We start from the raw sequence: 24,628 nt of genomic DNA, 5'->3' as shown, positions 1-24,628 counted from the left end.
ACCGCCCCTCGCGCCGCCGCCTCCTCCTCCCCTTCGCCCTCCCACTCCCACCCCCTGCCCGGCCTGCTGACCGCGCCGAGCGTCGAGCTGGACTGACCACGGCGGCCCCGGAGACGGGAGGAGGAAGCCGCCGGCCCGCCCCTGGGACCGCGCTCGCGCCGCCGCTGAGGGATTGAATTGAGCCGCCGCGACCGCGGGAGGCGAAAAGGAAGGAGGAGCCGCCGCGCGAGGGCGACGGGGGCCGAGCCGTAGAGCCCGACGCTGAAGGAAACGGAGAGGAGGATGTCTCACGGAGCGGCCAGCGTCCGGATCGGCCAGTGACTCTTCACGGCAGCGGGCCTCGGACCCCAGCGCGGACGCGGACTTTGTCTTTGGGGGCCCCGCGCTCTGCCCTTCCTGGTTTCCGGCAAGATCGCGGAGGAGCCGGCGTGCCTCTCTGCCCTCCAGCCTGCCTCACCATGTCCAAGATGCCGGCCAAGAAGAAGAGCTGCTTCCAGATCACCAGTGTCACCACGGCCCAGGTGGCCACGAGCATCACCGAGGACACGGAGAGCCTGGACGACCCGGACGAGTCGCGTACGGAGGATGTCTCCTCCGAGATATTCGACGTTTCTCGGGCCACGGATTATGGCCCCGAGGAAGTCTGCGAGCGCAGCTCCTCCGAAGAGACGCTCAACAACGTTGGGGATGCGGAGACTCCCGGGACCGTCTCCCCAAACCTTCTTCTGGACGGGCAGCTGGCGGCCGCGGCGGCCGCTCCCGCCAACGGAGGAGGAGCCGTTTCGGCCCGGAGCGCGGCTGGGGCGCTGGCCGGTACCGCGGCGGCGGCGGCCGCCACCTCGGCCCCCTCCTCTGGGGCACCCGGCGGCCCCCCGGTCGCAGGCTCGTCTGCCGGGCCAGGGACTGCGGCGCCCCCACAGCCCCCCGCCACTTGTAGTTCCCGTTTTCGCGTGATCAAGCTGGACCACGGGAGCGGGGAGCCCTACCGACGCGGTCGATGGACGTGTATGGAATACTATGAGCGGGATTCCGACAGCAGCGTCCTAACCAGGTCCGGGGATTGCATTCGGCACAGCAATACTTTTGACCAGACTGCGGAGCGGGACAGCGGCCTGGGCGCCACCGGCGGGTCGGTGGTGGTGGTGGTGGCGTCCATGCCGGGGGCGCACGGGCCGGACTCGGGAACTGACAGCTCCTTGACTGCTGTGTCACACCTACCCCCGTCGGAGAAGATGAGCCAGCCCGCCCCGGCCCAGCCGCAGAGTTTTGGCGTTGGGCAGCCACAGCCACCGCCGCCCGTAGGTGGGGCTGTGGTTCAAAGCGCGGCTCCAGCGCCGCCGTTCCCGGGAGTCGCGGCCGGGCCGCCGCAGATGATGGCAGCCCCGCAGCCGAGCCAGCCCCAGGGAGCCGGCCCGGGCGTCCTCCCGCAGGGGCCCAACGGACAGGGCCTGCCGCTGACGAATGTAACCCTGCCGCAGCCCGGCCTGCCCCTGCCGCCGCAGCCCGGCCCGGCCCTCGGCGCGCCCGCGACGCAGCCGCCGCCGCAGTTCTCGTACCCCCAGCCTCCGCTCCCACCAGGGCACTTGCTGCCTGTCCAGCCCACGGGGCAGAGTGAGTACCTACAGCCGCACGTAGCCGGCCTGCAGCCCCCAAGCCCTGCTCAGCCCTCGTCCACCGGCGCCGGAGCGAGCCTTGCCACGGCCGCTAGCCTTCCGGTGGGCGCCGGCCAAAATGCCTCCACGGTGGGTGCGCAGATACTCGGCGCGTCTTCCCTGCCCAGTGAAGCCGTGGCCCCGGGGCCGGGAGCCGCGCAGGGCGGACAGGCCGCGCCTAGCCAGCCGGCTGGAGTGCCCCTGGCTGCTGTAGGATGCGCGGCGCAGCCGGGCCTGGTTCCCTCTGGGACCGGGCAGCCCCAGTCCGTGCCTCCGCCGCAGATGGGTGGCAGCGGTGCGCCGCCGGCCGTGCCTGGCGGCCCCCATGCCATGCTGCCCGGAGTTCCAAACGTGCCTGCAGCCGTGCCCGCTCCAAGCGTGCCTAGTGTGTCTACCACCTCTGTTACTATGCCAAATGTACCCGCGCCTCTGGTCCAGTCGCAGCAGCTGAGCAGCCATACGCCGGTCAGCAGGAGCAGCAGCGTAATCCAGCATGTTGGGCTGCCCTTAGCGCAAGGCACACCCAGTGTACCAACGAGTCTACCACAGTCTGACTTAAGCCAGTTTCAGTCTCAGACCCAGCCTTTAGTCGGGCAAGTTGACGATACTAGAAGAAAATCAGAACCCCTACCTCAACCACCACTTTCTCTCATTGCTGAAAATAAGCCTGTTGTGAAGCCTCCTGTTGCAGATGCCCTGGCAAACCCCCTTCAGTTAACACCCATGAACAGTCTGGCCACCTCTGTATTCAGCATAGCTATTCCTGTTGATGGTGATGAAGACAGGTATGGAAATCTTACTTAAAATACTTGTTAGAAATGCTTGAGCAGACATTGCGGTTTAGAATGCAACCTGAGTTCTTCCCCCCCCCCCCCCCAATTTGAGGCCCTTAGCATTTTTAAATATAAAAATTTGTTTATGTTAAGTAAGACTTGTCAGTTCTTGAAAAGGCATTGGTTTTAGATTGCTCATGTAAAGTGGAAAGGTGTGTATTGAGAGAACTGGTCTTGTTAAGTCATTTAAAAGCACTGACGTGGATAAGGCACAATATTTTGTTTATTCAAAAAGGTGGATTTAAGCCTAATTCTCTAGATTTACAGGTGGTAACTAGTAGCTTATGCCCCACAGGATTGTTCTTTTCTTAGGCCACAATATGGCAGAGAGTTTTGTCAGTGTGAGTTTTGATACTAAGACATAAAATTTGAAGTTTCCCATTCTGGAAAACCAGAGGTCCTCTAATGGGAAAAGATCCATGTAAGGTATCTCCTCCAGTGCATCTGGAAAGGCTGGAGAGAGAATGGTGAAATGTCAAGTCTGGCTTTGAAGATCATATCATCCTCCAGCCTTTTTAATAAAAGAAGATAGAAATAAGGTCAGGAGGCTTCCCAGTGACTTCATTAGCGTCTCTCTGTTTTTGTTTTTGTTTTTGTTTTTTTAAAGCAAAAAGTGTGTTTGAAAGATGTTCTTTTCTATCAGTTTTTTGTTTTTGTTTTACTGTAGGAAAGGGAGGTATGAAATAAGACTCTGACAATAGTAAAAGCTACAGTTCTTGAAATTAGAGTAATATTATTAGTAAAAGTGTTCATGTCAACAATTGGTTCCCCCTAAGGGATGCTTTTTTAATGGTTTAACTGAAAATTGGTGTATTGCCATACCAAGTCTATAACAGTTGATGTTTGGTTATGGTTCCATGAGGATTTTAAGTGATTTTGAGGAAATGTCACAGGGAAATTTGACATATATTGCAAATTTTTAAAAACCAACTTGTTGCAAAGCTTTAAAATTACATTTTAAAATTACACAGAAGTTCCAGGTACTTTACAGTTAGGCATTTATTTGCTGGGATTTTGGTTTGAGAGGTTAATTTTAAAAGATTAAAAGCTATTTTTATGGATTTCTGGAATAATTGGTATGTAGAACGAGATCTGTTAAAGGTTTTTCTTTCTCTGTTTCTTCTGAGTTCCTTCACATTCTTTTCTTAACTTTACATTTGTAATTAGCCTTGTATTTTTGTTATATACTTTTGTTGGTTTGAAAATTGCTCACTGAAATTCATCTTCTCTGCTTTTTGTAATTCAAAGTTCATCTTTTTTTGTAGGTGACTTGCTTGTTGGGAGTCTTTCTTCCATTTGAGACCTCTTAGAGAATACCACGTGTCCATAAGTGAGCTCAGCTAGCTAGTCATTGAGAAATTTTATATGGATGAGACTACCAAGTAAAGAAACTGATTCCACAAGCCATTCAGAAAAATCTCTATTACATCTCCCATATTTCACTTTTCACACATAGGAGTACACTTGAAGTGCAGATTGAATTTGTTTGTTTACCTCTGGTAAGAGGCAACAGGTAGCTTCCCTTTTCTAGCTACCAGAAGCCAATTTTTTCTGATGGGTTGGTAAATAACCATTTGCTTGCCTCTCTGTTCCTGTTGTGCATTGCCCCCGTATCTCCTCAAGAAATGATGACTGGTTTCCCAAACCACGCCCACACCTTGCAAAGCACAGGCATATCTATGAATGAAGATGTATTTTCTCTCCTCACACCTCTCTGTTTACAGTATATGTAAATACATTCCCCAGAACTTTAATATGATGATATGGCATGAAGCAAAGATATCTGTTGACAAATGGAAACTCTGGGATGTATTCTTGAGGGTATGACCTCAAAGATGTAATTATTTATCCTCTTATTAGAAAAGTTGATAATTTTAAGAATCTTATTTCCCAGGATGAATGTTTGAATCACAGATACTACCGTATCTGTTCTTATTGCAACAATTAATCCAGTGCAGGGGTTTTGATATGTGTGCAGTCCTACATTAAATGTGATTAATTCCCTCCCTCTCCCAGTCTTTTAAAATCTGCATTGTGTAATCAAATGTGCATTTCTTATTTTTCTTATAGTTCTTCATTGGTTTTTAATTTAACATGCTAGTTTTCAAGATGTAATCTTACACATTTGACTGTTTTGTCACTGGACCAACACACCTGGTGAAGGAATAAATCCATTAAGTAGAAATAGGTTTGTTTTTTTTTTTTTTTAACGGAAAGGCATTCTAAAAGAGAGGGCATTTTAAAGTTGTATGCTTGAAATTAAATGACATAGTTTTTCTAGGTGTATGTTTAAATTACTGAGATGACTATTTTTGAGGAAACCATACTAACAGAATCATAATTTTAATATGGTGATTTGGGGTTGCCTTCCTAAGTTAAAATCTGCATACAATTTTAGTTGCAGTTATTCAGATGCAAGATAAAACAGAGAGATCTTGAGTAATTATGACTTTTAACTTTGTGAATAGGTTGACAAATTTCAGATCCTAAAAATTAATAAATTTTTTTTTAAGAAGATACCAGCAAACATAGTCTAGTTCTTTGAGAAAAGGAAGGAAAATGGAAGATTAACAAAAATGACTGAGTTCTTTGATATATTGAAAACTTTATCTTGTTATTTTGGTTCCATTACCTAAAGCAAGGCTTCATTTTATGACCATTTATTTTAAAGAAGAGGACCTTGTACTAATATATTATAATAATATACTTTGAAGAGGGCTGATGATTGTATAGAGAAAGTGAGAAAATGTTTTAAAGTTCTCAGTAACATTGTTTATTGACTGCATTATTAATTACTATAAAGTTTATATATTATTCTAGCCTTTCTCATTGTAAAGGCTTCTATGTCAGTTGATTTTTCAAACTGATTTTGTGTAAACTGGAGGATATAATAATGGTTAAAAATATAGTTCATAAAAAAATAGCCACTTTTACAGTGGAAGTTGGAAAATTTGTTTAAATTACCTGTATACTTAACAGACTCCTTTTCCGTAGATGGGGAGGGGAGAGGTACAAAATATTACTGGCACTTTTGGAAAGGGAGCATAGCACAGATCATTTTCCACAGACAGCTGACCAATGTGAACTCTGTAGGCCACATTCCAGGAACTCTTATGAATGGATGCAATTGTGAACTGTCAACTACAACCAAAAGATTGTTGAAAACCTGATTGTAAGGATCCCTTAGTGGCAAATCTCTCTATATCTTGTTAATGGTTTTATTTGTGTAGTTGGCCAAAGACTACTGATTAAGTATTATAAATTGTGAATGTTAAGTAGTCTATCCTGGCATGTGCTATACATACAAATTTTGTTTATACAGTTATATACGTATTTCAAATACACACACACACTTTTAATGGAGTTTTTTAACTTGCTATTTAAGTGAGAGGATTATGCAAATGTGTATCAAGAGACTGTCAGTCTTAACCTTTATCATAAAATCTATAATTTCTTAGAGCTCTGAAAATCTCATTGCATTTAGTCTTACAAATGAAAGCTCCTTAGCTGAATCTGTATTTCTTGGGAGCTTATGTTTCTTAACCTATGTTGAATTGTGAAGATAATTTTGCCCTGCCAGCTTTACAGCTAGATACTATCTTATGTACTCTTACCAAGAGTTTTGTAATCAAAGTGTGAAATCCTGTGCATGAGTGACATTATTTAGTATAAAAACTGATAAATGATGGATCCATCAGAGTGCCACATTGATTACTAAAATATACTTTAGTTATAAACAAGGCTTTAAGTAAAGGAAATTATCATAGATTTCTGGAAAGACTGATGGTCCAAAAGTACCTGAAATTCCCAAAACTAAGAGTTGTATCAGTACAGGTATGACTTTTTTTAAAAAATAGGAACATATATTTGTTTAAAATTTTATATGAACTAAATTCTATAGGCTAAACATTGGATAACCTTTAGAAAACATAAGGGCTTGTATGGTGTGTGGGTAAGACACACTCTAAGTAACTAGTAACACTATTTTTTCCTTGTGGGGGAAGTAGAGTATCTTGAACTAAATTGCTTCTATGGGAAGTCTTTTTTTTTTTTTTTTTTTTTAAAAACAGTACTGGTAGTGTGGTATAAATGTTTACTTCCTGAGAATAAGTGTAATACTAATCTTTTCTTTGAGAATTCTGATAGCACTAATTTGGAAATCGTAAAACATGATACTCGGTTTATTGATCTGGTACTTGGTCATTTGGAATAGAGTTTAGTCTTTCTGTGCACCAGATGAGATTGGAAGCAGTCCTGCTCTCTAGTGTCCTAGTAACAAAGAGCACCCCCAACAATCAGATGGTAAAGAAATCAAAATGAGTCCCTTTACTGTGGAATGTTTGATAGGGGAATATGAAAAGGTCTTGACTTTTCTTTCCTAATAGCAGAAGTTGGGGCAGTGGGACGTAGCGAGTGATGATGGCACATAAGCAAGACAGGAAAATACGGTGAAATGACATGAAGGAACAGGACTTGTTACTAGTGAGGAAAAGTCATCCAGTTCCTTTTTTTTCATAATTGTTTTAGACCAGTATGTATTTCCTTTTCTAAACAGATACTGTTTATTTCTTAATTGCATTGCAATTTAAATAGTGTGAGGACGAAAGGGTTTGTAAAAACAGATCTGTCTGGATAAATGTAGCCTGAATGATGATGTTTCCTAAGTAATTTCTTATTAATGGGAAGAGCAGGTTTTTAAGAAGAAATCTTATTAGTTGACAGTATTTAAGGGGTATGTATAGCAGAATTCCTGAATTGAAATAAATCCTTTAGGTTAGTTTTTTCTTTATACTAAGCCAAGTGGACTTGTGATTTGAAGCTGTTGATTTAGATGGTATAAAACAAATTACTACATCCACAAAGAATGTGCATACCTGAGTCATTGGTATAATTTGGGTCTTTCCCACAGCATTTCTTGAACATACCAAATTACTCAATATTTGTTACATTCTTAATCTGGTATTGCTTAGGGCAAAAACTCCTCCATAAAGATTTAGGAACAGTAACTAATTCATATCATTCCTATACATCATTATGCAACTTTCATAATATATTTTAATATATACACTTCAAATTTGGCTGGTGTTAAAGATAACTACTTTTATCTTTAAAAAGTATGTTTATAATTTCTGCTTTTAAACCAGGTGAATTAAATTTCATCTGTACTTCTCTGAATTGCTTCTCAAATTTAAAGCCCTAAATTAAATTTAAGTATTTTAGTTTTATTTCTTTGTACCCAACCTTATATTTGTTAAAAAGAATGAACTGTCCTTAAGTGGTACATTTATATGTGATGGTTATATGAAAATTCTGCAGATGACTGAGTTAATAATTTTAATAGTGTGTTCACCTAGGACATAGACTGTTAGTAAGTGCCTTGTTAATAAGAGTAAGCAAGACAAATAAGTGAAGTGTGAATGTTAAATTACTTAAAGCCTCTTTTCCCATAAGCTTTCACTAAAATTTGATGAAAGAATATTAATATATAGAAGAGAAACTGTGATTAATATGTCAGTTATTATAAATAATGCTGGTGTATTTTTAATGTTTTAGGGTATCTCTCTTCTTTATTACACAAGTAAATTGTTTAATCTGTAAATGAAGGATACCCAAAGCAAAGTTTAAAACCAACTAGTTTCTAAAGTAGAATTAGAGGGGCGCCTGGGTGGCTTAGTCGATTAAGTGTCCGACTTTCGCTTAGGCCATGATCTCACGGATCGTGGGTTCGAGCCCCGCGTCGGGCTCTGTGCTGACTGCCAGCTCAGAGCCTGGAGCCTGTTTCAGTCTGTGACTCCCTCTCTCTCTGACCCTCCCCTGCTCACGCTGTCTCTCTCTCTCTCCTAGAAATAAATAAAACTTAACATTTTAAAAAAAAATAAATAAATAAAAAAAATAAAGTAGAATTAGAATTAATACAAAACTAAGTAGTTTTGTAAGTTAAACCAAAACCCATCCTTGCTTGGCTTGTATTCGGTCTATCTTGCCTTTGAAAACAAAGCAAAAACAAAAAAGGAGAGGAAGGCTCTTGGCCAAGTAAAATCAGTAGTGTGTTTACTTATGTATTAGCATGTCCTGTGAATGGCCGTTACAGAGAGTGGAGTTAGACATGCCTGGGCTGAAAAGTCAACTGTGCTACATACCCAAGACATTTTGACCTGAATCTGGTTATTTAGCTTTCTAAGCCTCTTGTTTCCCTATATGAAAATTGAGGATAATACCTGTGTTGAAGAGTTGGAGAAGATTAAATGAGGTATACAAATAACTTGTAAAAACTCCATATATAATACAGTATGTATGGCTGGCAAACATCATAGAAATCTTAGTATTTCATTGTCCAAACTGCCCTCCCAGATCACCTCTTAACATGCTATATAAGTCATACCAAGAGTCTTCCGTTTTCATCTGAAAGTATAATTCCATGGTATGGATGTTAATAAGAGAAAGGGAGACATGGTTTTAAGCCAGAAAAGTCATGATGTTATAAGATGTATAACAGTTATGTTCTGGTCCTGGCTTTTCTGCCACTTAGCTAGTTTCTTTGGTTAAGTCTTTTGACTTCTCTCAGTTTCCCTCATTGGTAAACTTGGTCAGATTTTAAGGTTTCCTTATGTGACTCTGTATATTTAGACATATATACATATATTTAGATACATATATATACACACACACACACACACACACACACTTAGATAGATAGATATCTGCCAACTTAAACCTTCCTGTCACCAGACTATCATGAAGCTTACAGATATTCATCAAGTAAGTTGGATGCCAGAAAACATTTAAAGTGACAATATGTCAGTCATTAAACTTTGTTTTCTCTGAATAGTTAGTACTGGGATTTAGAAATAAGACTATCCTGCCCTCTCAAGATCTCAGGCTATATGAAAAAATTATATAATGTACGCTTTCATATACAGTTAAGGCTGTGATGGAGTAAATTTAAGGTACTAATGGGAACAGTTTAGGACCTAATGCCAGATTTGGTAGACCTCTGTTTAAAATAATTTATTATCAGGGTGCCTGGGTGGCTCAGTCGGTTAAGCGTCCGACTTCGTCTCAGGTAATGATCCCGTGGTTCCTGGGTTCAGGCCCCACTTCGGGCTCTATGCTGACAGCCCAGAGCCTGGAACAGGTTCTGGATTTTGTGTCTCCCTCTCTTGCTGCCCCTCCTGCCCTCATGCTCTGTCTCTCTCTTTTCCAAAAATAAATAACAATAACATTTTAAAAATTTTTTAAAAATAAAATAATGTATTATCTGCATAGGTAATACCTTTATACAGTTCAGAATATACAAGAGTATAAATTGAAATCCTCTCCAACACCTCTGTCCTCCAGCCTCCCACTTTCTGTCCTCAGAATCAACTCATTATTACTTGTGCATTCTTCTGAAGCTAACTCTCAAAATGAATCTTAAGAGGGTCATTTAGGTTACGTCAGTGATAAACGAAGCAGGTGATTTTCCACATGGAGAGATTGCAGTCAGTTTGTGTAGCAATGGAAGAGTGAGATGTCACATTTGAGAAATGATGTGATTAATTTGACAGGAACCAGAGTGAAGGATTTAAATGTTAGAGTAAGAAAGTGAGATTTTTTTTTTTTTAATCAGAAGTTTATGGTTGCTGTTAAAGGTGTTTCTTGAAGCTTTTGTTGTTAAAATAGTATATATCTTGGAACCATTTCAGTAACCTTTTCAGTGATTATTGTACTTTTAATTAAAATCGTACGATAAAGTTGTGTATAAGGAAATCCTGGGGGAGCTCTGAGTCCCAGAAGTCAGGATTCTCATCCAATGGAACGTACAAAATTGCTTGGTATACCAGCTCTAAGTTTAAGTATTTTGTTTGCCTCAGTATTACCTTACGATGATGAAGTATTTGGTATATGTTAAGATACTCTCCCAAAACTGGATTTTTATGTGGCATGATTTGGAAACTTAATCCTATTTTATGTTTTTTTAAAAAATTTTTAAATGTTTTTATTTTTGAGAGAGAGAGAGAGAGAGAGAGCGCGCGCGAGCGAGCGCGAGCACGCACAAGCAGGGGAGGGCCAGAGAGGGAGACACAATCCAAAGCAGGCTCCAGGCTCTGAGCTGTCAGCACAGAATCCAATGCGGGGCTCGAACTCATGAACCATGAGATCATGACCTGGGCTGAAGTCAGATGCTCAACTGACTGAGCCATCCAGGCGCCCCTGTAATCCTATTTTAAACACAAACCAAGCTTAATTGTGCCAGGTCTTATGTACGCATAATGTCATTTGAACTTATAAGCAACTATGGGGAAGTGTTCCTCCTCTTTTTATGGATTAAGAAAACAGACTTTGAGGATTTGAATACGTAGTTATTTAGTGACAAAGCATAGATTCAGACTTAGGCCTTCTGACTCCAAAGCCAGTGCTCTTGGATATTTCCAGAGTTAGTTTTGTTTTATTACTTTGCTGGCTGTAAGATAGGTGGAAGGAGAAGCTACTATAGCCACCAATCTGTTGTAACCCTTTACCTAAAGAATATTTTTATTTTAAATCCTCAGATGATAATGTTAGAGGTGGCCCTTGTTCCTCTGCTTATTGTGTTTCCCTGGTTTCTATTCAGAAATCTCTGAGGGTGAGTTTTGACATAAGCAAAGAAGGTATTTGCTAAGTTTAGGGCTCATGTGCCTCATCCCTTAAGCTTCAACAATTTTGGGTAGTTTTGTTTTGAGGTGTAGTATATTTCTATGTTTTCTTCTCTGTTACAGTTACCCTACAAAGATAGTATCTTAGCAAAGCAGGTAGATATATGTCATGTTTGAGTCACTTTGTGATGTACTACTCTCATGTACTTAGAAATTAACAGGACAGGCTATTTAGTGTATAAAGTCAGGGGGAAAGAGAGATATTTGTTCATTGGTTTTGAAAAATGTCTACAAATGCAGAAACAGCATTTTCATTTAGGTGGCTGAAATAAATTCAGAATAAACTACACCTCAGTCTCACTAAGAAGTGCTTTGTTGGCTTTATATTTAAATTAATAGTTGACATTGACATCAAATATGTTATTAGAAAACTGGTTCAAATTTTATTTCTTAGGCAGAAGAGAATATGTAACCAAAATTGAGTAAAATTCAAAATTACTTTCCAGTAAATTTTTTAATAATGTCATTTGCCTCTTGGTGCCTTCAGATTGCATAGACTGTAACCTTGAAATGATCCCCATTAACAGCATTTTCCTTGGGCTGTTAATTTCCTCAATTTTATGCCATTCCAAAACAGAAGTCTTTGATGATCAAGTCCTTCAGTATTCACAAATGGCTCTTTTGAAGTTCTGATCAACTAGGTTTAACAGACTTGACTCCTTTAATCTATGCCTGTTAATCAATGTTTTGAGACTAATTGTTGCTGTTTGCAAAAAATTCCTCTGTTTATGGAAAACACCCTGCTGATGTATTCCAGAAACCAAAAATGTGATTTATAAGACTGTCTAAATGTTTATCCTTGGAATCTAGACTATTTAAATTTTTCTAGAGTACATAGGTTGTATAACTCCATATGGCTTCTTCATTTTGAATATATGTAAAAAGTGGTTCACTGCCAGCTTTTGCAACCTGAGTATTTGTCCTGACATGTTCTGAAGATTTTTAGGTCCATTTATAGTATTTTATTTCATTGGTTCCTTTTTTTGCCCCAAGATCTATGACTAACTGCAGATACCTTCTTTTTTTCACTTCTACATTCAACTTATGAGAAACATTTCATTATTAAAGTCTACGCTGTAAAAATGCTGGAATCTCATAACTCAAGTCATATGACTTCATTTAATACCAATTTATTTGGCATATGAATTTGATTCAAATTAAATATATATGTATGTATTTTTCCAAGGTCAGGGGATCTGAAGTTTTTTTGAAGAATGTCATTCTTATAAATGTATTGTAAATACTCTTTAATGAATTTTAAATTCCAGACTTGGCAGAATAGCCTCCATGTTTACTCTTTGCTATCCTCTCGTATTTACTGCTTTCCTCTTTGAGTCACTCTGTTTTAAATCCAGGGTCTCCAAACAGACCCATGTGAATAGCAAACTTGTCCCCATATGGTCCTAGGTAAGCCTGGTAAAAGCCAGTTGGTTCAGTTGGCTTTTGTTTAATTTGATAGACCAATTTCCAGTTTCAGTTAAAAAAAAAAATGGCCTGACACATCTATCTTAAGAGGGTACAAGCTATTAAATAAATAGTAGTTAGCAGCCTCTTAATCCTTGATATTTGGTCTGATCAGTTTGATTCCCTTAGACCTGGTCTAGAGAAAAACAGAGAAAGGGTTAAAAGAATAGGAAAGAGTTAAAGTAAGTAGGGCAGGCAAAGAGAAGTACATATACTGAAAATGCCAATTAATCAAACTGTTGCTTTGGTGACACTCTGGCATCTAGTGCCTGTCTGCCTTTCTTAGTTTTAGATCATCTAGGAGGTATCCTAGTGGTTAAAATAAAAAAATGGCCTTTAAAAACTATATTTAAAAAAATTTAATAGATAACACAATGAGTCTTAATCAGAGTATTGAAATCCTGGGATTCTGTTGAGTATTTGTTTGCTTGTTGATCATTGATGTTTCATCGCTCTTCTGGTAGAATTTGGAAATAGTTTTCTTATTGTACTACTAATAAAGACACAGACCTAGAGAGGTTAAAATATAACTCTACTATACCTTTAGCATAGTGGTTTAAGAGAAACTGTGGGACCAGATTGCTACCTACAAGCTCTGTGACATTAGGTAAGTTACTTCTGATCTGGTTTCCTTTGGTGAGGTAGAAATAATACCTACCTCTGGGGCTGTTGTAAAATTCAGTTAATAAATATAAAACACTCATAATAGTGTCTGGTATATAATAAGCACTTATGTTCTTGCTGTTATTCTGCGAAAGCAGGGGTCAAAGATTTTAGGAGGAATGTGACAAGTTTTTGTTAGCTCCCTAACATACAGATTGAAGTTGGGAAAACAATGGAAATATGCTGAGGTAGAGCGGGAACTATTGGAGAGCAGGTTTGTCAAAAGTTTAGTAGTCCCTTAAAAAATCCAGGGGATGTGAGATGAATCATGCAGAGGCCGGTAGCTTGCCTTGATGAGCCCATCAGTTAAGAGTCTGTGGTTATAGCCCTAGGGAATGTGTCTCCAGGGACTAGTAGAAGTGGATGGTGATTAAGGTGTATAAGCTCTTAACCCCTTAAAGGGGCACTGTACTAATGCAAAAAATTAGGAAGCTATCGTATAGTTGCTGCACCATTTTTTGCCCTAACCCAGAGAAACCACACATAAATAAATGCATTCATGTCGAGAAAACATATCAAGTCGAACCCAGAAAAGGACTCATTGTTTGTCATCAAACCCTACTAAATAGATCCTGTTAAGAATTTTTGTTTATTTGTTTTTGTTTTTTTTAAGAATTTTTATATTATGAAAGTGTAGCTTAATTTATTTTATATGACAACTGTACCTGACAACAGCTTTGTTGAACTGCTAAGTGTTTAGACATTTATAAAGGCATCTGATACAGACTAAGGCTGATTAGGCTGTGAACTGGTCACATTCATGTATGTGTAGACATATGCATACACGCATAATTGGATGCTATTTTATCTGTATTACTTCTTTCTTTTAGAACTGTGATCCTGAATTGTTGTCAGGGTCTGCTGGATTTCATCCAGTTTTTAATTTCTTTCAAAATGTTTTTAAGCAAGCTTATATAGTGTTTCTTTTTTTTTTTAAAAAGCTTTTACACTATATTAGAAATCTAAAATTTTCCAACTTTTTTTGAAAAGTAGTGATTTTACTGTATTTTCTCAACCTCATTTCCATTTGATTCTTGGATCTCACAGGAATCCTTCAACTGCTTTCTACCAAGCGTTCCATTTGAACACGTTTCAGGAATCAAAGAACCTCTGGGATAGGTATGAATACTTACATATGGAATGCATACATGCAAAAGTGTATGCATGAATTGCTTTGCACTGTACTGGTTTCTCATTAAAACTAAACTTTATATGCCATTTTAGGGGGGGACTCACATGGTATCTAGCATGGGACAAAGCAGCAAAATAAACCAAAAGGACAATCTATATTTTAAATAGAATATAAGCATACTTTTCTTTTGACTACATTTTTAAGTCTATTTACTTTTTTGAAGGACTTACATATTCTATTGAATTTTATTATAAGAAATATCCACTTATTATATTTTAATGTAAATATTCTAAACTACAGTTAATTTTACTTTGTCCTATTTTATATTTCTCTGTAAACACCTTAGTGACTCAAAACTAAATGTTACTAAGAAATTGGAGAAGGGATGAGACCAAGGTATCAAAATAATAGTCATTGTTTAATTCCTGCTGAGAAACTTTAACGTGAAGCTTGTTAGCTCAAATTCCCTAGACCTACATTACTGTTTTGTAAATCCCTGAAACAGCTCTTCTCATAGAAACGTTATATGAATTTTGTTTTTAACTTTTTAAAATATAGAATGAAGTCTTAAGAGTTCATTTATGGCAAAAGATAATTTGGTTTATCTTTCTGCTTAATACATAGTTTAAGTAGTATATGCTCTCTTTAGTTATTTTGCTGAATATTTATTAGCGCTCCATTTTGTGTTTAATTAATAGAATGAGCACAAATGCTGTTTTAAAAATTCACACAAAGCTTTGCTAGATTCTTTTAACTCTGCCTGGCAACGCATTTGTGTCCTCTGGCATAGTTTGGATAACACTCATGGACTTAACTCCATCTCTTTCATTAGAAAAGAGTATTGCTAAGTGCATGTACATGTCATGTTAAGACATGGTTTACGTTGCCTACAAATGGTAACAGTCTTTTAATTCTTAGACTTTGATTTGCTGTGTGTGTCACTCTGAAGAAATGATCTAACAAAGTATCTTTTTGGTGATATGTTCCTAACTGAAAATGTTTTAAAATAGTTACTTGTAGAACAAGAAGTTTTAAAATTTATAGTACGATGTTTATAATTTCAATTTTGAAATTGTACAGCTGCATCAATATAAAGTAAGACGTAAGTGTAAATTGTGGCATAAAACAAGCATGGATGCTCAGTCATTCATATGGCTTATCCGAGTATAGCCAGGATGAGTAGTTTGGGTTGTACTTTATACTTTTCTATTAGAAAAAGGAAAAATAGCACTCTGTTTAGAAATGTATATTGAGAATAGTTGTAGTTGAATGGTCATTTTTTCAAATAGCTAGATTTTGTAAGCTACCATGATATCAATATCTGATATTTGATGAACTGTTCATCAAAACAATGTAGGAAGGTTTGAGCTTTATTTTTTATAATTTTGACCTAATATTAAAAGTTCTCTTTTGTTTCATTATAAAACAAGCACAGAAATTGCCTGCTTATCATTTGTTGTTAGGGCTAAATTACTCCTTATCTAAAAACTTTTTTAGATACAGAATTATTTAAGGTATCAGAAATGAGGCAAGTTGCTGTATCTTAGTTTCTCATGGGTTGAAAGTATTTTCTCTTCTCCCTGAAGCCTGTTGTCCAGAGCCAAAGACATTAATAGATACTTGTCTATAGCTTGTTAATGCCAAACTTATATTCTGGATCAGCCATTCTTCACTTTAGTATTAAAAGTGACAAGTCCAACCCCATAGAAACTAACTGGTGGCTTTCTTTAAGCCTTTCAACTAACTTATTATTAAATTTTCAGTTGAGAACTGCAGTAGTGGCTAGCTTTATTAGTTCTAACTATATGAGTTCAGTTGGCAAATATCTACAGATTTTTTAATAGGTATATTAGCAAATAAAGTATAGTGGGACTATTCTTTTTCATTGCAAAAAAGGGGTTGAAGATTTGTGTGTGTTAGGCTTTAAAATATATTAAATATATTTACGGGGCGCCTGGGTGGCTCAGTCGGTTAAGTGTCCGACTTCGGCCCAGGTCATGATCTCATGGTTAATGGGTTCGGGCTCCGCGTCGGGCTCTGTGCTGACAGCCAGCTCAGAGCCTAGAGGCTGTTTCAGATTCTGTGTCTCCCTCTCTCTCTGACCCTCCCCTGCTCACACTGTCTCTCTTTCTCAGAAATAAATAAAACATTAAAAAATAAAATATATTAAATATATTCTAACCATGTTTGTGCTAATATCATCAAATTACCTTATTCATTTTTTTACTATTATAAATGAAGGATTTTTTTTTAAATTATACTAATTTGGCAAATAAGTATTTTGCAGGGAATGATTCTATTAAATAGAACCATTCAGGAGTTGAAGGGACTCTAAATCCCTTACATTATCTTAGTTTGAGGTATAAATTTGCTTATCAATGTTGATAGGTACCATATTTCTGGTTCTTATTTATGAAATCTTAGGACTCATGTTCTGTAGAGGCAGCTTTTAAGCCTTGTGCCAATTTTCATTAAACCTGCCCTGAATAACTGAAGATCCTTGGTTTTGCCTTGAAAGACTGGAATCGTTTTTACCCCCCAAGATTCTTTTAGCAGATTATCTTTTAATCAAAATATAAGCAATTAATATACCTATCCTCACATCGACTCAGAGTACCCTAATGGCACCTTTGTTTCCATCTCTCTCTAAATTAGAATTCGCAAATTGAGAAGATTTTCACCCATCTGCCTCTGCCTGTATTTAGTTAGATATTCTGTTTTTCCACTGATAGCCAGTGCTTTATTCAGTTATTTGTTGTACTGAAGTTGAAGCACCTACCTATAGGTGCCATCATTGTTTCCTGTCTTCCTCATTTGTCATTTGCTGAGTACTCAAGGAATCAATCAACAGAAACCATCACCAAATTTAAGGATAATTGATACTGGTAGTTTAAAAATATTACATCCCTTTCTTAGGAAGCCCAGAGTGTTTGCATTAACTGTTCATTAAGGTGAATAATGTAGCTTCCATAATTAGCTTTCTGGAGATTATTTTATTGTAATTATACTTAGTGATATCCTAGCCTATTGGCTTTTTAGAATAGGAACTTTAAAATTTGACTATTTTATCTTTAAAGAAAAGCATTCCAGACTTCATTATTTGCATTGCTTTGTTACCAACAAAATTAGTTTAGAAAGCTATTTTAATGATCACTGGGGAACAAGCTGTTGTTGAGGCCTTTGTCTGCAAAAAAAACTGAAGGTAAGGATTTATAGCAAACAAAGTTACTCTCATATATATCAGGTCAGTAAGGTAAAAGAGTACTAGGGAAGAAGAAACTTTTGCTCAGGTAGACTAAAGGAAGAAATCAGGTAGCATGTAAGGATTTAGACTTCATTGATAAACACTTGCAATATTTCTGCCTTCATAAAGAAAATGCATACATGTAGTTAACAAATGAGAGTAACAGTTGCTAGGTGCACTATCCCCTTGAGTTGCTTGTCCTTCCTTATGATAGCACCAATATTTAAAGATAAATAAATAAGGAAAATAGTGCATATGGGTTATTAACTTAAAATGAGTGTCTAAGTTTATGGTCTTCGTACTAGATACTGGATTTCAGTAAATTACTTTGTTCCTATGAAATTTCATTTTTGAAGTTAGGAGTAAATCAGAAATAAGTTTCTTGTATGAGATAACTTGTTTTGTTTTATTCATCCTCCAAGAAGCTTGGGTACATCATTAAAACCCCCCCAGTACTTGCTAACCCAGATGGTAAAACTCAGGTTTTAGAACTTGGTTAATCTAGTTTTTGAATGCTTCAATGATAGGACTTTTAAAAGATCTTCTTATTGAAGTGATATTTGTATTAGAAAAGTACACCATTCATAAGTGTACAGCACAAACTGAACACACCTGTGTAACCAGCACCCAGATCAAGACACAGAATTGAAGTTCCTTATTTTGTGTCTGTCTTCTTTCACCCAGTGTTTGAGATTTATCTGTGTGGTTCTGAATTGTAGATTTGAACACAGTGCGGGGGTTAAGGGCACTGACCCTTTTCTCTCCCTGCCCCCTGACACTGTGAAAATCCAAGTATAACTGATAATATAAACAATTGATTAACACATATTTTGTATGTTTTATGTATTATATATTGTATTCTTAACAAATTAAGCTACAGAAAAGAAGCCCACTGTAAAAATAAGTACTGTAGAAGATCCTTGATAGTATTGTAAAAAATTAAGGTGTGTTGAATTACTGTGCTATACACATGAAACTAATATAACCTGAATCAACTATACATCAAAAAATAGATAAATAAAATCCAAATATAAGGACATGGGCAGTTCAAACCCATGTTGTTAAAGGGTCAGCAGTACATAGTTTTGAAGAATCACCATAGTGAGTTGTTGGAAATTGTTAGTAAATAGTCCCTCCTTATTAGGAGATACTCTGTACTTACTAGAAGTACCTTTACAATATGAACCTGAACTGTGTTGTAAGCACCCCAGATGTATTCTAAATTTCTACATAGTGCTTGTGTAATTTATTATGGAGTTACATTTCAACCTATTCCGGTTAAGGATATCCAGTAGAGAATAATCAGAGACACAAAATTAGAGGACAAAATTTTGGTAACCTGTCACCTTTTAGGACTGGATCTCAGATTTAGAGAAAAACCTAAAGACATGTTTATAAAATGTTTAGACAGTAAAGTAGGAAGTTAGAGCTATTATCAGATGATAGCATTTATAAATTTAACAGTCTGAAGCATGTGTAGAAAATGAGAAATTGAAAGAACTTTTGTCTGATTTCAGGAAAGTTGAAACTTAGGTTAAATAGGTAAAAAAAAAAAAATAGCTAGATGTATTAGTTGCCTGCATTTCATGGTATTGATTAGCATGTGCCAGGCCTATCACAAAAGTTAATGTGATTTTAATCAACCTTTTTAGAACTCAAAGAAACAGGAAAAGATGGTGACAGACCTAGTATGCTCCATTTCTATAGGATAGTTACTCTAAATACAAAGGTAGCTAGAAACTGTTTTCTTTATACTCTACCCAGACAGCCATGTGGGTGTTTGAACAGAGGCTTGAGCTTACTTTCTTAAAGTAGACACATGCTCTGTAAAAAAAAAAAAAAAGCCTTGCCATCACTACAGATTAATATTAATACAGTTAATAGCTGTCTTCTTGTCTATGTCAGGAATGTTGACTTTGAGTGACTTTGAGCCAGTTACTTCTAAAATCCCTATTCCATGGAGTTTTATTTCCCACACTTAGTTCTAAATAGAAAAGCAAAGCATTGGAATTAAGCTACTTCTGTTTTGTCATTGTTGGCCATGATTATCAGAAAACCTCAAGGAGTTGTGTATTTGCTTAAGGAATGGGAGACTAGCAGACTCTTAGAAAAGAATCCCATATCACAGGCATTTAACTGGTGATCGAAATAGGGAAACCAATGAACTGGGTCTTAATATGGAAAAAGATAAGTGAGCAAATCATCACATGATTGAAAGTGGTAACTGTCATTTAAAACTCAAGCATTTTATGTCTCTCAAGTACAGCTGGAGGTATTGGTGAAGGCTTCTTTAGGAAGTGGCTTTCTGAGTTGAACCTGAAAGGTGGGTAGAATTTGGCCATACAGAGTTAAAGAACTGAGGGAAAGGGAGAATTCCAGTTGGAGTAATATAATGAGCCACTGTGAAAGTATAGGGCATATGTGGTAAGGATGTTTAAGTTTGTTGCACAAAATATTTGAAGACCCCAGAGAAGAGATGTTGGATTAGAGAGACCAAAGAGAATAGAAAGGTAATGAAGGCCTGAATTAGGCAATGGAGATGAGAAAAGAATACTTATCTCATGGTAGGAATTACATGATGTTATAACTTTTTGGATGTTTGACTCCAAAGTCTCAAACCTAATTGACTGAGGCAATGGTGGTACCAATAGGAAGCATTAGTAAAAGAATTGGTTTGGGAAGGAGAAAATAGTAATGAGACTCTGGCGTTAGCTATTTTGGGGTGTGTGGAGCTGGTGGAAAGTCAAGGTGGAAATACTCAGGATACAGCTGGAGCTGGAGACTTGCAACTTGGTAGAGAAGCCAAGGCGAAAAGAGCTTGAAGAATCATTTGTTTTATTTGTGTACATATGTATATATGTATGTAGAGTTCAAGCTTTAGGAAAAGCCGAGTTTGCCAAGGAGTGAGCAGAGTAGGGTAAGAGGGTCAAGGCATAACCTTGGGAAACATTATCTACTTTTAGAGAACAGGAGAAGCTCTGAAGAGGATAAGTGATCTTGGAGACTAGAAGATTCTGAGAATATTATTTACTAACCAAAAAGAAGGGAACATGTCTCAATTTTGAAAAAATTTCAAGTGGGGCGCCTGGGTTGTTCAGTTGGTTAAGCATCTGACTTCGGCTCAGGTCATGATCTCACCGTTTGTGGGTTCAAGCCCTACATCAGGCTCTGTGCTGACAGCTCAGAGCCTGGAGCCTGCTTCGGATTCTGTGTCTCCCTCTCTCTCTCTGACCCTCCCCTGCTCACACTGTCTCTCTCTCTCTCTCAGAATTAAATAAAACATTAAAAAAATTTTTTTTAAGTTTCAAGTTTACAGAAAAATTACAAGAATAATAAAGCTCCAGTAATCTTGCTGAGATTAAGCATTCATTAACATTTTGTCATACTTATTTTATGACCCTATTATTCAGGAACCATTGAAGAATAAGTGGCAGACAGCACTCGCTCCAGCAGCACATATACCAAGTTGCAGACAGTCTGTCTATTTGACCTAAAACATACCTTTAGCATAAGAAGATTCCATTATATAACAACAGTATAATTATTAAATTCAGGTTTAATACACCGTTATCTAATACACAGTTTATATTCAGATTTTGCACTTGTCCCAATAATGTCTTTCATGACCATTTTTTACCTGATCCAAGAGCCAATACAAGGTCACAGATTACATTTAATGATCAAACACCTGTCTTTTCCTCTCTTTATATAATTAAATACTTCTCTTGTATTAGTCTTCTTTAGGACTGTTTAAAGTTTAAGTATTTACCACAGAAAAGGAGTGCTAATATTCTGGGTAAAATGCTAGAATAAAACACATCTTCCTAGTTAGTCTGTAATATCAGGCCTGTGGAGAGGAGATAGGCAAGATGCCTAAAATCCAGCTGAAACAACTGTTGGGGCTGGGAAAATGTTTTAAGGGAATGTCTTTTATTTCTCAGAGTTGGGGGGCAGGTGATGGCAAGATACAAACCTGTGGATATTACTGTGGGAGTGTCCCGTAGAACAGAAATGAAGGTGTATACATGTACCAGTTTTTTCTGTACTATGATTTTTATACATATGTATTAAGTTGGGATTCTAATCTGGAATTGGAAAAAGTAATGTAATTTGAAGACCGTTTTACTCACCTGTTGGGGTTACAAATTATGTAATTACTATCCTTTAAATTCCGTTGTATCCTCCTGGTTTTATTCTGATAGTTGTGTAAGGTGAATTGTCTGCTCCCAGATTTTTAAGTCACCACAGCCTACTCTTGAGAGGTCATGGTAATTATTTTCAGGGTAAAATTTGAGAAATAGTTGAAATGGGTGGAAATAGTTGGTAAGGTCTTATTGTTGTTGTTAATTTATTTTTACTCTTCACCAGAATAGTTTTAAGTAAACCAAACCTTTGAATAGAACAGAAACTTGTATGTGTGTATTAATGTGTAAACTAATTTGCTATACCCAAATTAATTTATTTTTTTCTATGGAATCTAGAACTCTGTAGCAAAGCTTTTTAAGGAAAAACTTTGACTGAATTTGTTCAGATGAGGATATTTAAATATAGCCTGAGGTTGTTGAGCCAGAACAAACATATATAACATCTGTTCTGTTTTCTTCCTAGTCTCCAACAGTTTAAAATTTTAAACTCACACTTCTTTCAATGTATTTAAATCTCCAGATAGTTTGGCAGCCTTTTGGGAAGAAAGAATTAAGTGGAGTTATTTTACATTTTTGTTTCCTTAATTTGTGTTGGTACATAGTTAGATGAGAGAAATGACTGACTATATTCTAGTTGGCATTGTCTTTATTAATTTATGTGTGCATGTGCATACTCTTACTAATCTCAGTTACTCAAATCAGAAAATTTGTTAGGTTTTTGTGATTGATATAAAGCATTTAAATGTATTAGCATACCAAAAATTGGCTTCTGTGTTTAGGTTTTGGTTGAATACTTTTAAAACATTCTTCATATTCGACAAATAAATTTTATTAGGTGGTAATAATTTAGAATATGTTTTGATACATATCCTTAATAAATAACATTCTTATGCGATTTTGTTTCCTGGTTATTTTCAAGGTTTAAAGATCCTTGATTATAAATACCAAAAGATTTGAAAGGTGCTGATTGTATTTTTTTCAATTTTTAATTGTGATATTTGACCCCAAAATCGTGGTATATATAACCGGTGTCTTGGAAGCCAAAAATGTATCTTACTATTATTATCTCCTTGAGGGTAATGTCAGGGTAAAGAAAGTATTTTTCCCCTGGGTCTACCCACTATTTGAAAAGGGTAACAAGGAGTTCCAGAAAAGAGTTGTATTGTCTGACTAATCCCACTCCTTCTATTCAGCATGACTCTTAACCATTGATCTTCAGAAAATTATTTGCAACACCTATTTCTATTTTAGGTATTAATTCAGAAGATGTTGCTAAATGTATGTCTGGGATGGTTATGTTTCAAGAAGGAGATATTAACTCTTAAAAGGATAACATGTGATGCTATCTTACATTTTAAGAGCAGTTATATTTCTTTGTTAGCTGTTATTAATGAAAACTCAGTCCTATATCCTGCTTTCTGTCAACAAAGTCTGCCATTCCTGATCACGTATGTATTTGAGTAATATAGAACTGGCTTCTACCTACTCTGTTTTCCATTTTTATTTTCTGTCTCCACTCCCAGTTTCTATTTCTTTTAATCCTCTATAAGCTGTTTCTCCTCCTTTTGAAAGAATGAGGAGTATAAATCATTTGTAAATGAACATGATCTCTTAAAAACATCAATAACCTATTTTGTTAGACATATTTTTCAGAGCTATATGAATAAAAATTTTAAGCCATATATTGTGCACTTCTTTCACTAATAGGTGGATTGGATATAATTCATAACATGCTAAATACCTTTTTAAATTATTTTTAACATAGCTAATCATTTTAGATTTTATCTTGACCTACCCACAGTTATAGGAGGTTTCCTTTAATTGTGTATGTTTTTTTATTTGTGAATTTCTTAGAATGCACTGTCTTTTCCAGTGTTCTTATTCTGTTAGGTCCGTTTGGACTGATTTTTTTTTCCCATAAATTTATCTTTCATATTCCTATCCTCATTTCCCCAGTACATAATCTGTGGAAAGACTATACTTAATTTATTGGGAGCACATTGAGTTGTCCCATTTCCCCCTTTTCTCCATTTAAAAAATAAGCATTTCTGATCTTTAGAGAAGCAAGCATTGATTTCTCATGTCTAAGATTTTTCAAAATAGTGTAATGAACTTTTTAAGAATGTGGTTCCCGCTTGAAAGTGAAATTTTTTATCAAACCAAACTAAGCACCTTTATTCACATAGCACGTTCTTTTAGGAACTCTTGTAGATTTGTTTGATTTCGTGTATCGGCTTTCAGGGGTCTTGGAAATCGCAGATGATCCACTTTCTTGCCCCTGTGCTCTCTGCATTGTTCTATCAATATAAATTTTCAATAAAATTAGCTAAATCATGGTAAACCTAAGCCTAGTTCTTCCAGAATTATGCCATAAGAACTTTCAGTAGCACACAGTTGGTTAAATGCGGTTTTTTCCTTCTTACAAATTGAAAAGGAACTGATACATACAGGAAATGTTCAGTATTTGTTTTTGATAGCAATCTTGCCAGAGATTTGAGATTTATGATTGATCTATTAGAACAATTTTCTAAATAAATATTCATTTTGGGAAGAATTCTAATCTTAAAAAGAATATATGTTCATCTACAAGCACTTCAGTTACCCAATTTTATTTCAGATTTTTTATAAGGATTTCCTACATGTTAGAATTTAGTCATTGAAACACTTCAAATGGGACTCCTGTACTTGGTAGCAGCTAATTTTGAAAATACATGCTGGGAAAAAATCTGATAATGAAAATTTTGTATTCTAAATGTAAGATAGCTCTTAAGTCCTAAGTTTACCATATATTCGTATAATGCACACACTCCTTAAATTTTT

At 37.4% G+C, this 24,628-nt stretch overlaps 1 protein-coding gene across 4 annotated transcripts in view; it reads left to right on the top strand.

The window, feature by feature from the left end:
- Nucleotides 1–363: 363 nt before the first annotated feature.
- Nucleotides 364–24,628, top strand: part of TSC22D2 (TSC22 domain family member 2) — a 48,111-nt gene continuing 23,846 nt past the window's right edge. For 2 of the 4 annotated variants that reach the window (XR_005529997.1, XM_039241008.1), the window contains exons 1-2: nucleotides 364–2,437; nucleotides 14,335–14,406. Coding sequence is in view for 2 of the 4 variants with exons in the window: in XM_039241008.1 (XP_039096939.1) it covers nucleotides 459–2,437; nucleotides 14,335–14,406 (2,051 nt within the window). In the remaining 2 variants the exon portion in view is untranslated. The remainder of the gene's footprint in view (nucleotides 2,438–14,334; nucleotides 14,407–24,628) is intronic. The other 2 variants (XR_005529998.1, XM_039241009.1) reach the window with 1 other exon arrangement.

This window comes from Hyaena hyaena, unplaced genomic scaffold (assembly GCF_003009895.1).
Source record: "Hyaena hyaena isolate Hyena2069 unplaced genomic scaffold, ASM300989v1 scaffold_186, whole genome shotgun sequence".
In the NCBI taxonomy this organism is placed as follows: Eukaryota; Metazoa; Chordata; class Mammalia; order Carnivora; family Hyaenidae; genus Hyaena; species Hyaena hyaena.
The sequence above is the reverse complement of the archived record's forward strand: the minus strand, read 5'-3'. Positions and strand labels throughout refer to the sequence as shown.